The sequence below is a fragment of the Ammospiza caudacuta genome, chromosome 1, assembly GCF_027887145.1.
Source record: "Ammospiza caudacuta isolate bAmmCau1 chromosome 1, bAmmCau1.pri, whole genome shotgun sequence".
Lineage (NCBI taxonomy): Eukaryota > Metazoa > Chordata > Aves > Passeriformes > Passerellidae > Ammospiza > Ammospiza caudacuta.
In genome coordinates, this window is record NC_080593.1 from 93,766,067 (window position 1) to 93,779,558 (window position 13,492).

Sequence of the window (13,492 nt, forward strand, 5' to 3'; positions counted from 1 at the left end):
GTGGCCATGCCAAATTTCAAGTCTGGATTTTAGAAATATGCCTATTTGAAAAGAAAGAAAGAAAAGGGACCAGGGCCTCTGAAGTGTTCCTTTGTGTTTTGCCTACGCCTGGCAAGAAGAAAGTGAATGTACGCATGTGATAAAACAGTGCTCCTAACCCCATTTATGGTTTATTTTAATGGATAAATTCCCTGTAAGTCATCCCAAGTGGCTAACATCAGCTTAAATCATGACTAAATTACTGGGAGAAGGTTCATGTTTGAAAACAAAGGAAAGCAAAAGCGTTGTTTGGGCAACTTTAAAAAGTTGTATTAACTGGAAAAAAATTCATATTTTGATGGTCCAGTTTTAAACAAGTTAGATTAAGAAAATGAAGCACTGTATCAACATCTATCAGGATTTAGTTTAGAAGTGTCAGCACTATGGGAAGCTGAAGAGGGATTCCAGACCAGTTTTTGATTCCTGAAATTTGTGTCATGGTCATAGAACTATATAATCTCCATGCACTTTGTTGGACTTGCAATTTGCCTTTTCAAGCTAAAATTTTAAAATAACAGGAAGAGTAAAAATCTCTTGCTCTCAGACTGAAATTCAAACTGGAGTACCTTTTCAAGAGCACAGTTTTATCAAGAAGTGATTACATAAATCAGTTTGGAAGGAGGAAGTGGAATTACACTAACAAGTTTAAAAAAATGGCAGGAAACCAAGTGGGAAAAGAGTTTCCTATGTTATTTCCTTATGCAGAGCGAAGAACAGCACCAATAGGATGTTTTCTAATGTATCATTTTCCAACTCCCTCGGAATCAAACATGAACTCTAGTTCAAGCTGTTAGTAGAGGCCACTGGGAGATGCGTTTCAGTGCCAAAATTTGCACATTCACCTCTCCAAAGTAACTCCCAGAAAGGTCATTATTTGCATCCATTTCTAAGGTAGCAACATAATGTTAAATAATAAGCTTTAAACTTACATTGTGTCAAATCCTAAATCATTTGCTTGCATTAAGTTTCACTTACATTGGTTTTGATTAAGAAGACCTGGTGTCTATTCGGTATTAAAGCTGTCAAAAAATGACATCATTGACTTTGATGGGTGCTACCAAGTTAGAACCAGAATTTCCAAACCTGTGATATGGAATTAAAAAATAATCTATAAAGGACTTGTCTGAGTGAAAAAGGGTCTGTTCTGTGTGCTACAGGATCTACACCTGATTGTGCTGTAGCTTTGCACCAGCCGTCAATGCCAAGCACAAATGCTGCTGGTTCAGAAGCTAAATAACCTGAAGTGCCTCATTAGTTTTGCTACTTACAACTCAAATAAACAAAATTTGTCTGCATGCTTTGGTAGAACAAAACATGGAAGCTCAGGCTGAAAAACCCAGCTTTATATGTTTAGGTAGCTAACCTAATGAAGCCAGGATTATTAAAATCAGTGGAGAATTATAGTGGTTGCACCACCAAACCTAGCTTTCATGTTTTTGAAGGTGTTAGTAATTGATTTATTTTTTAAGTAAAGGACCATATGGCTGCAATTGTAAGATATTTAAGATGCCAGGCACCTCAAAGTCTCTGTCAAAAAAATTAAATAAGTAGTAAGCCTCTCCAGATCCCTCTGCAGAACCTTCCTGCCCTCAAACATGCCAACACTCCCATCAAACCTTATGTCTTGTGAGACTGACTACGGATGCCTTTGATCCCCTTATCTAGGTCCTTGATAAAAGGTATTAAATGGAATGTACAGTGTCACTGAATAAGAAGTACCAGGGCAGTCTTATGACTGGCATCTTCAATGCAGCCATAAAGAAAAGCATGAGACAAAACCACAGGAATGTGATTCTTGTGTGCTGAAGCCTTATGAGTAGAAGACTCATGGAAGTCTGACTCTGAACTGTACAAAAGTGTGGCTTACAGCATCCTGAAAAGCAACATGGATCTTCTCTGGAAGAGGCTGAGCTGCCAGTGAGCATGGAAATGACAAAAAAGCTATGTCTGGCCTTTATCAATATTCATCAGTGAGAAGGGAGCGTGATAGAACTGGGCAGCCATACTCCACTAGCATCTGTTCAGGAGCTGCCTGCATTGTCCATATTTCTTTATATTTTTTGTGACATTTTGGTTATAAACCACTATTTTCACACCTGAAAAGAATTATGGCAAATACATCGGGGAACAGAGCTGCCATAAACCCTATGCTTCTGCCTACAAGAGCATAATAGAAGACCAACAAACATAACGAAGAGAAGAAAGTCCATGAAGCCACAGCCTTAGCAGCAAGGGTTGAGATAGAAATTTGAACATCAATTATTTGTCCAGAAAAGCAGAAAAACTGCAGGAGCAACTGTGAAGTGGTCAATAAAGCCCAAGTGACAATTTTAGCAGGGTGCTGCTTAGTGCACAAGTGCTGGTTACCCAAGGAGCAGTGTTGGAGGTGATGATGGGGTGATGCCTGATTACATGTCATTAAGAAAGCAAGTCCATATAGAGCCTCCCCTCTAACAGCAGGCATTTAATTCTTCCAGGGATCAGTGAATAGTGTAACAAATGACAGGTACACAGCATTTGGGATGGGCAATTACCTCCACCATAGTGCAGACTCTGAGTCTGGACTTAAGATTACGAGCACAGCATAGCTGGGGGAAAGAGCAGGAGGTGGCCAACAGCCATGAGATGAATCCTGCAATCAAGGCTATTGCCTAGATACCCACCAGTGATTCATTATTTTTCCAAGTCACCATTTTATTGTGTTTCTCCACCCCATCACCCCATAAACTCTATCTGGATTTGTTGACTGCCAATACAACTTATTTTCCCCTTTTTCTGGTTATGGGTTTGGCTCAGTGTTCCTTGAGTATTCACTAACAGGCTTCAGAAACTGAATGTGCCCCTTTTCTGCCAGAAGGCTTGGGGCACAGGGGTTGCAAAACCACCTGTCTCGGAAAATATTTTGAAAGTGCAAAGTTAAAAATGATTACTGCAGTCAAAGTGTTGGAATGTGAAAGCTCAAAGGACAGTAAAGATTTCAAGAATGGGATATATTAAAAAACCCCCTTAATAAAATTAGACTTTGGTTCTTAGAGACTCGTCTGTCTTCCCTTCAAAGGGAAACAAAGATGGCAAGCAAAGTCTCTAATCCAGACGAAATTATCCTAAAGCACCAAAAGAAATTATTTGTTTAGATACCTGCTGTGCTCCACTAAAAGGTCTTTGATAAACTGGTATCATTGTTTATTCCGTTATTGCTGATGAAAGCTATTTGATTATAGCTGTAAAAAATCTCCATAAAATCTTAAATAAAAAGCACATGTTGTGGCAGAAGCCTTTAGAAATAAAAAACATTTTAAACATATTTTGAAGACAGCCTAATTCCATTGTTTTCTTTCAAGCTGAAAGGGGAAATTCTGCATTGTTCCAAGACTCAAAAGTCCCAGATACACTATTTACTAGCAATTAGGTTCTTGTTAGCCCATATTTCTCTCCATACATAATGCAGGGTGACTATACCCACCAGGAAAAAAATAAAAGCATTTATTCTTGATTTTCCATTAACATTAAGAGTACTATTCACACATATTTTGGTGATTCAGATTATTCTGGTTTGTATTATATAAAGCAGAGGTTGCACAGTGCAAGGTGTTGTCATGACATGGAAAGTGGCTTTCGACAGCTGAAAAGTATCTTTTGAGAGCAAATAAACTGGTGAGATTCACAAGTCCATATACAAAGAACAGCAACCACAGTTTGCGTCTTCTTGAAAGGAATCAGAAATGTGATATTTAGTTAAAACCCCACAGTTCCTAATAACCAACATGGTGAATTTGGTTGAACAACATAAAAACCCACTTTTCTTCATGTGCCATAACCACGGAATGAGCATCCAAGCCAAGCTCAGTCCTCAGAGAACATTCCCAACAAGCCCTAAGGAAAACTCACCCTCTTATTCTAGGTCAGACGTGCCCATAAATGAAGCCTGGCAAGTACATTCAAATTAACATGCACTTAATCATCCAGTTAATGATCCACTTTAAGTATGATCCGGGATAAAATATCTCCCCTGCATTCAGAGGCATTGTGACTCTGCATACCATAAATAAGCAGAGCATATTTAGCAATAGCAGTCTCTCATAACTTGCCCCAAATTGTGTGCCAGTGTTCTCTCCATGCGCTCACAGCAGTCAGTCTACTGTTTGAGGATGCTCAGTGATTCCAACTCGTGGGCATGTCATGTACACACAACAAAACTTAGACTAATATAGGAGACCCTCATTAAAATTTATATACTCATCATATTTATCATTTATTGCACACCCCGTATTCCCTATTTATTGAGAATGGAAATGGCTGCAAAATGACACCTGACACCCAAAATCTTGTTTTGGCAGTAGCAGTAACTAATCAGATGCCTCTGCGTTACTTGCTTTGAAATCTAAAATTAAAGTTTTCTGAAATACTTAGAGGAAGGAAAGCAGGGTGCCAGTTTCCATTCCATAGACTTGAGTAACTTAGGTTATTGGATCTCATACTAAAATGTGTTTTAATTTAATAGCATTCAACAATTATTTGCTGGAGGCTACTCTTTAATTTACATTTATATGCATCTCGAGGCTGTCACTAAAACACAGTTTTTATGCCATTAATATTATCCTATCCAGAACAACTGTAATATTAATCACAACATATGTAATCTTAATCACATAGGAATTTCCAAGGACCTCAGCGTATAATAGGCATTATTACATCATGTGTTTGAAATGCAGATGTATCTGGGATGGACTGCTGTGCTCTAGCTGGTTCAGTAGTTCACAGCAGCATTAATTCTTCCTTAAAATTAATGGATCCAATTCTCAGTAACAGCATGGCCCCTCTATGCTGCTCTGCCAATATACAAAGTCAGCCTAAAGGGGATAAAAATACATAGAAGGGATAACTTTTGCTGACATGGTGTGTGTGCAGAACATGGAGCTGAGGAAGTAGGATAAACTAAAATATCCTAGAATATTCTCAGTTCAGATGAAAAACCAGGGAAGCTCATGTTGACATCCTCAAAATATGGGCCAAGTAAAATAAACCTAAAAGTGAAAAAGAACTGTGAACTGTCCTGCTAGGGTTCACTGGTAATTTCAAGGATGTAAGAAAGGGTGCAAGATGCAATTGCTGAAATGGACACTGACTGTGACTGTCACGACTGCCAGTCTTGCTTTTGCAAGAAATGTTCACGAGCATGGCCCTTGAAAGACTCCCACCAAGACAGACTGTTTGTTCAAAGCTGCCACAAATCATCAGCCCAAATATATCACCAAACTGAATAAATTACATCCAGAAAAATTATATCCAGCATTTTTTCACTCACTTCTAGTAGAAGTCCACCTTCTTGTACAGCAGTCTTGTTAGATATATTGTCTTCTTTTATCGTTTGGCCAACTTGCTTCTTAAAGTGCTTTTCTTGAATGGCTGTTGGAAAGAGTTATCATCAATTTAGAAATCATAACTATTAGAGTCACAACTAAAATTGTTGTTTAGGCATTTAACATGCATTGAATTTAATTGGTGGTTACTGTCTTTGTGGTCTGGATCTTGGTTACTGACAACTTTCTTTTCTTTTTTTTTTTTCCTTCTTGTGCTGGAGATAGATATATATTTTGCAGTCCAGATGTTTTTTATATGAAATATCTATCACATTTTTTATTGAACATATTTTTTCCATTAGTCTACTCTGCATAAAGCAACAACCAAAACCCACAGGAAAGAAACAAAAGAAAGTTAGCAAGTTGTTTTGTTTATAAAAATATGTATTATGACAATACAGAGAAATGTCTATATAGTTCAGAAGAAAAGGGAGTGAATAAGTTTCTTATTTTCATTGCTGATCTCCTTGACATTGGATTATTTTTGTTCTCATTTTACCCTGTTCATGTCTACAAACTTCAACCTAACTGTAAGATTCAAGGGAATGGTTTTAAACTGTTTCATTTTTACACAGAGTTTTAAAGTTTGTTTTTAGCATGTCATTTACTCCATGAAATTGATGAATATTTCTCATTATAGATTAAAATTTCATATATTTTTCTTAATAATAAGGAAAAAAAGCTTATATCTGATTAAACTTTCATGGGAAACTCAACTGGCGAGTGCTCTTCCTTCACATTGCTTGATCTCAAATGTCTTTGAATGCTCAAATTCTTCCTATCATTATACCCTGCAGAAAAATCACTAAAATACTATCCCATTTCTGAGGAAAATGAAAGAATTTCTGAGAAGGCTGGCATTACATGATTATTGGACTTCAGCATCATCTAGGGAGTGCAACTGGAACCCATCTTTATCACTTGGTCAGTAAAAATTAAGTCAGTTTCACTCGTACTTCCAGAGAAGGGTCATACAAAGATCCTGGTAGCAGACAGAGATACAGTTTTCTGGTCTTTTTCCTTTTCTTGGAGAGAATGGGAGAGGAGAGCATCCCAGTGATATTATCTGGGACGTTTGATACACATTTTCCCTTCCAGCCAAAGGGGAGTGGGGACAGCCACAGCCAGAAATTATTAATAAACCAAAAAACACCCCTCTGAAAAAAAAGCAAAACCCACACCAAAAAAAGCTGAAAAACCCCAACAAAACCCAACCAATCAAAAATAAAATCTCCCCACCAAAAAGGGTTTAGATGGCAGGAGTAGTTTGTTCCAAACCAGAATAAGGAGAGAAACAGCAAGCCTCTAAAGGTCCTGAGCCCATGCAAGAGTTCCTCATCAATTTAACAGCCTGGTAAGGGACTGTTGCAGGATAATTCAGCATTTTACAATAAACAATGGCAACTCAGAACCACACCAACTGAATATTTGTGATGGTTTTTAGCTTACATTGTAAATATTTGCTGCAAGTGATAATGTCGGTCATTAGCCCAAAGCAATTATCTCAAATGTATAATTAGATGTAATAAATCCCTCCCTTGGGCATGGGAAAACACATCAGGAAAATCCCAAGCTGCTTTAAACAGATCCCTACCCATATTTTCCAGCCAAAATAATTTTGGGAATTCAGACTGGTAACCTAGGCTGCTGTGAGTAGAATATACAGATTCTTAAATCTGCACTTTCATTTTGGTGTGCCATTTAAGCTAATAGGAAATGGTTGCTTTTTTCCCATGATCAGCTAGGCCTTCTGCTACGCCTGTCTATAAGAACAGACATAGAATCATAGGCTCATTTAGGTTGAAAAAGTCCCTTAAGATCATCAGGTCCAACCACTAACCCAGCACTGCCAAGTCTGCCACTAAACTATGTCCCTAAGTGCCACATCCACACATCTTTTAAATACCTTGTCACAACAACTTTTAAAAGCCCAACCCCTATTCCAATGGCCTCTTCCAGAGTTTCCCTCCTCAGAAAAGATGTTTTTGTAATTACTGACATGGTGGTTTGTGATCTTTGCTCAGGTTAAAGGACAGACAGGGAGGGGTGAGAGGAAACGAAGGTTTATTTCTTTGATGCGCTCTTTTGGTGTTGTGAAAATTCCATCTGTCCAAACTTCATCGTTAGTGGAAACTATTATTTTACCCAACTGAGCGGGCCAGAGCTCCCTGCCTACTTGTTAGCCTTCAGGCTCATACAAACATAGCAGCAGAAGCACAAGAGATGTTTGTTCTGCAACTCGTCTGGCTACTATAAATTCCATCTCCAAATGGAAAGCATTTTAATGTTATTTTGCCAGTTAGACTTGCCCATATGTTGGGCCACACACATCCGTTTCATAGCCTGCCCTTCTCAGAGGCCTGAGTGCAAGGAGACCCTCTGCACCATCAGAGAAAGACAAATAACACCATTGCTCCAAGAAGTGAGTGCTCCTCAGAGATGGGAACGTTTGCTCCTTGCACCCGAGGCAGCAGAGCCGTCACTCACTGCTCACTCTCCTTCTGCCTCCCCATGCTGGGAATATTTGATTAATCCACCCACGGCTGGGCTGATACTGCAGTGACACCTCAGAAGAGAGGTGCTGGTGATAGCCTGTCACCTGGAGAAAGCAGAGCAAGACAGGCAGAAAATCACACAGATCCTGAAAGAAATGAGGAGGAGGAGGAAATGCAAGACGCAACAGGCATATGAGGGAAACTTGCAAGATGTTATCTGACTAGGCAGAAAAACAGGGAAAAGAAAACAGAAGAGTCTAACAATACCCCTGTCACCACCAAGAATCATGAGAGAGAACAGGACAGCAAGTTTTGGTTATGATGGGTGGCTTGATAGAAAAGACCCTGATGCCAAGACAGCTGTGATCAAGCTTAGACATCTCATAAAATGGTGTCCCTCTGGAGCAGCAGCGAAGCCTATAATGAAAACAAATGAGAGCTTGAAGAATGCAGGAGTACTGTCTCTGGTGGGCAGGGAGGAGCAAATTGTCTGAAAATAAAGCTGAAAAATAAAAAACAGCAAAGGATGACTCAGTGACTTGAGGGGTAAACGCGCTGCTGGAGTTCCCATGTATCAAGAGTGGAGCAAGAGCAAAGCTGATACTGCAGGCAGTCCAATGAATGCTGCTAGCTGTAAAAAAGAAATAATAAATTGAGAGTTTTAGCTTTATGGAGCTTTAGACTTTTTATGGGAGAGGCAACCCTTTGGATGGTCAGAGTTCTCATCTGCCAGGTTCAAAACCAGCAAACTCAGGAGATGGGAAGCGGTAACACTCGAGATTGTTTTCTGAGCACAGTGTATAGAGCCTGCACTTCCAGAACATGAAACAAAACAGAAGATGGAGCTGTTCTGCCAAAGAAGATGAATGAGCATATTGATACCATAGAATGATAAATACCAGAAATACATGTACCAGGGCTGACAGTTTTGCAAGGTCATGTGATCTGGTGTGCATGGTGAAATCCCATGCAACATTAAAAGCCAACAAGTCTGGAAATGCTGGGACCTACAAAGGACTACACTGTGTAAATATACAGGGCAAGGGGACAGGGGTTTAGGAAGAAGAGGAGAGACAAGAACAAAATGAAATAAAACTGCCAATGCAATTTCCTTCATTGCAATTGCCAATGCAATGAAGAGAGGTCAAAAATTTGAGGAAATGTTTTCAATTTCTAATCTGAAAGCAGAGAAAGGAGTGGAAACTAAAAAAAAAATAATGTAGAGTTAGAATTGACAGTAAATTAATGGAGAAAAGAAGTCCACAGAGGAGACTATAAGATTGACTGAATGAGTATGGGATGGTCTCAGATAGTGCTGTTGAGCCTTTCACAGCTGCACTGTCTCTGCCCAGAACAATGTCAAAACCTGAGACCTCTTTCAAGACTCCAGTTCTGCTATGAGCGCTGCTATCTGCATTTGCAAACACCTTGGCTTGAAAGCCAAATCTGGAATATTGTAAAGAAAAGCTGCCTAACACAGTCTATAGAAGCATTATGAAACCAGCCATTCCCTTTGCCCCAGAAATAACAGAACATTTATTCATTGTAGGGTATACTTTAGTTCAAAGAGATGGAGATTTCAGGAGTCTCATAAAATCATACTTTTTAAACCCATGGGATTACATTCTCCAGAGTGTTTCTGTACCTCATCCTGCACGAGCACAGCCTTCATTCTTCAGAAAATAATTAGTAAAAGTAGCTGCTAACTTGGGCTGTGTAACAGACTAACATGAGGGCAAACTACCCCAGCTGTCCCAGGTGCCTGCATCGAGCAACAGCACAGGCAAGAAATGAGCAGTGAAGGGATGCTGCTCCTGAACTGAACACCCTGTCTGGGTTTGTTTGGGGTGTAGGAAGGGGACCACACAGTCTTCCTTAGATTCAGGCTGGTGAATCCATTTCAAGCCCTCCTGCAAGGGACTACCAGTTCTCTCCGATGATGCCCAGGGGATAAACTGTTTCTTAAAAGAGGTGGATGAAAATACCCAAATCCAGAGTGCAGGTTCAGAGACACTGCTTTGGGCATGCAAATCTTACATTTGGTAGCTGTTACTCCAAAGGAAGTGAGAGCAGGGTCTCTCTTCCTGCATCTTCTAGCTGCAGGAAGAATCAACTATGCGTGTTACTCTGAATACTGAGAAAACAAAACAAATTGACTCGGAAACACTCAGTATGAGCAATTCTGCTTAACAAACCTAAAGCCATGAACTGAAATGATCCGTTTCCTCTGGCTGTGTTACAGAGAACACCGAGTGACAATTAGGATGGGGGTCATTAGATGAACACTGGAATTGAAAAATACACAGCATAAGGAACTGTTGTTATATAATTCCAAACATGATGGAGAGGACGTTTGCACAACACACAGGTAGTACAGATGCTTTGGGAAAGGAATCAGAAAACAGAATCAAAAGCTGAATAAAAGCTGTATGGTGCTTGGTCCTGTTGTGGAGGCTACCAGAACGCCAGATGAAATTACACTAGCAGTAATGCAGTTTTTCTTCCCAACTTAGCGGTTTTCTCAGTCTGCTTCTTCTTAAGGGATGCTTTGAAATCTGACTTCCCTTTGAAGTTTCTCGAGTACAGCATGACATTTATTTAAGGTACAAACCGAGCCCTTTTGCTTTCCAGATCCCATCCGCTCTTTCCTGCAGAACCACTGTTCCCCTTTCCCAGCGAGCCTCATCCATCCTCCCCCTTGCCAGAGGGGCGTCAAGGCGCTGCCACCGCCGGGCTGCCCTCCTCTCCCCGGGGCTGCCGGGGCCAGCTGGCCCCCCTGCGCCCCCGGCCCGCGTCCCAGCGCGTCCGGAGCGCGCTTTTGAAGGCGGGCGAGGGGGAGCAGAGGCGCCCGCTGCGGAGGAGGCAGAGTGCTGAGTAACCCCGGCCCCGCTGTCACGCAAGGCTCGCCGCCTGTCAATCTCCCGGCGGCTCTGACAGCGCCCTGGCCGCCGTTCAAGCCCTTGCGTGCGAGCAGACGAGCCGCGTTACCCTATGAAGTATTTCATAATAACAACAGCTGTTAAATATTGATGACTCCTGGCAAGCGCTGAATGCTTTTCGAGAAGGTTAAGCCTTGGTGTAATGGAACCTAATTCCTCATTATATACTGTATCAGATATCTGGAAGTTGCCTAAAAAAAGCAAAGGAGCTTAGAGTAAAGGATCAGAGGAATGACTCTCGTGCAGCGGGGAGAAGGGAGAGAGCCCGCTGTGCGAAGGGTGAGGAGTGCTTCCCCGGAGCCAAATCCCTTCACAAACAGTAAAACACTCTGCTGGAGCGATCAGCAGTGCAGTCCATTTCACTATATTCCACTGGAGGGTTTTGTGTTTTTAGAAATTTCTGCATATCAGATAAGCTTTCTGAAACAGGGATCCGGCTGCCAGTGCTGTCTGTGCGTGTGTAAAAGTACACGTGGAAATTATTTCTACAGAAATGCAGACAAAGAGGGGAAAAGCTCACATTCCTACAAACATCAGCTCTGAGAGATCTGGCTCATTAGAAGATTTAGTCGTGATCTGACAATATACTAAGGATGAAATCTCAGACAGGATTTCCAGCAGGCAAGAAAGGGAGAAGGACAAACCTCTTGCCTTGGGGAAGACCTGGTGTGCTTTCCTCATTTTCCCAGAAAAAATCCACCATCTTCTTCACTCTGCCCTCTAAAACCCATCAGTATTGTCTTTTCTCTCTTGATCCAGCTGAAGAGCAAGGTTGTGTCAGGAACAGAATCAGTTTGGGGTTGGAATTCATGATCAATGGAGTCCTTGGGATGGACCTGGTGCTATGCCAGGGCAGGCAGTACTGACTAGTCCAGCAAAAAGTCAGCATCAGAATCCAGGTGCAGGTGAAAGAAAAAACACAAACTGAGGACGTCTTACAGAGTCAGGGTATTTTTTTTTCTTGCATGTTAAAAGGAGGTCTGTGTGCCTTTGGGAAATAGAGTTTACATGCAGCAAGCTTAGAAGCTGAGAAGAATTGCCTGCAAATGTTCAGTTGTGCTGCAGCGCAAGGAGTTCTGTGAAGCTTTAGGAAAGTGATTCACCTGTGGGGAACCCAGGTCTGTTAACTGAGCCAGGATAGGGAATCACAAAAACTTAGGAAGTTGTAGGTTGGAAAGGACCTTGGAAGGTCATCTGGTGTAACTCACCCCAATCAGAACAGAGCTAACTTCACTGAGGCTGGTTCCTTCACTTATGCTGGCTTTTGAGTATTCCCAGTAATGGACATTTCTCATTCCCTCCAGGAAAACTTTCATTATTTAATTAAAAACAGGATTAATTTTGTAAGATAAGGAGTTCCTTAATGTTTTAGGTGAATGAGCATGAGGGTAAATTCTGGATGGACACATCCTGTTCCCACAATTCTTCATTTGCAGATGTGTAGAATAATTTAAGAAATGCTGAGAATGGTGAAGTGGCTTTTATAAAAAGTGTATCTATATGGAGAATATGCAGAAAAAATTATTAACTTTTCTTCTGTTTTTTGCTGGTTTATTCTATCTGTATCTCATAAGAAATCACATTTGCATGTCAAGTATAAATGTAGCCTGGGACTATAACTTCTCCCCTATTCCATAATTTCTGAGGGATCACAGATCCAGAGAAAAGCTCCATGTGAGACAAATTGTGTGCTAACTACACAAACAACAGACTCAAAAGAACTTGTCTAGAAAACACATTTCTTCTCTGTAGCTTACTGTTGCAACCTTTTTCTCTTCATATGACTCAACAGATGATCTCCCCAACAGACAGCCCCACATTGTGCCTTGGCAAAGGAGGTATTTTAGAGATCTGTTTGCATCACCGTGAGTAAATATTTGAGCTATCAGTTGGTCTGGTAGACTATATTGGCTACAAGACTGCTGAAGACATACAGTCCTCTGAAATTACACCAGGATGTAAGACTTACTCCAAGTAACAGTCTTCCTGTTTGTCTTCACAATTCCATTTTATTTTCTACTAGATTAAATATGATGATTTGATCACAGAAACATTGATTTATAGGTTCAGTTCTGGGGCCTTAATTTTATCTGTGTACTATTCCATTCTTTAATTAAGCTTTAATAAGTAGGCTTGTCTGAATATTTGCTTGCACACCCTTCTGAATAAACACATAAAAGATAAGTAAAAATGGGTTATTCTCTCAAACCACAAAATGGATTGCAAGCCTGATTTATCAGCAACCTTGAGTAAGAAATCTGCAGACTATTTATTCCAGTTTCAAATCAATACCCACATCGCTCACAAAAAATTAAGATGATTCCCACACTTCTTCCTTGCACCTTTAAGTATTTAAAATACACGTCCATTAATCAGAATCCTGATATCCAGCATAAGTTCAGAGTAGGAAAAAAAATCATTTCAGGGAACAATTCTGTATTTAGAAAGTCTGCTTAACATTGGTTAGTTCCAGAGTTAAAGCCCTCAGAATGTACAAATGAACAAAGTTTAATATTTTCATTCGTGACTTCACCAAACTGATCCACAATTAGCCTTAAGTGTATTGCAGTGTGTTCTGACCTGTTACCTCCTGATTGCTTGAGTGGGATCTCAGCAAATCCCACTGATCATGGTATTTATACATACTCAGAGAAACAGC

The 13,492-nt window shown here is 40.4% G+C and overlaps 1 protein-coding gene across 1 annotated transcript in view; it reads right to left on the reverse strand.

The window, feature by feature from the left end:
- Positions 1 to 13,492, reverse strand: part of AHRR (aryl hydrocarbon receptor repressor) — an 80,881-nt gene that overhangs the window by 20,808 nt on the left and 46,581 nt on the right. The window contains exon 4 of the mRNA XM_058818120.1: positions 5,345 to 5,445. Within this exon, the coding sequence (XP_058674103.1) occupies positions 5,345 to 5,445 (101 nt within the window). The remainder of the gene's footprint in view (positions 1 to 5,344; positions 5,446 to 13,492) is intronic.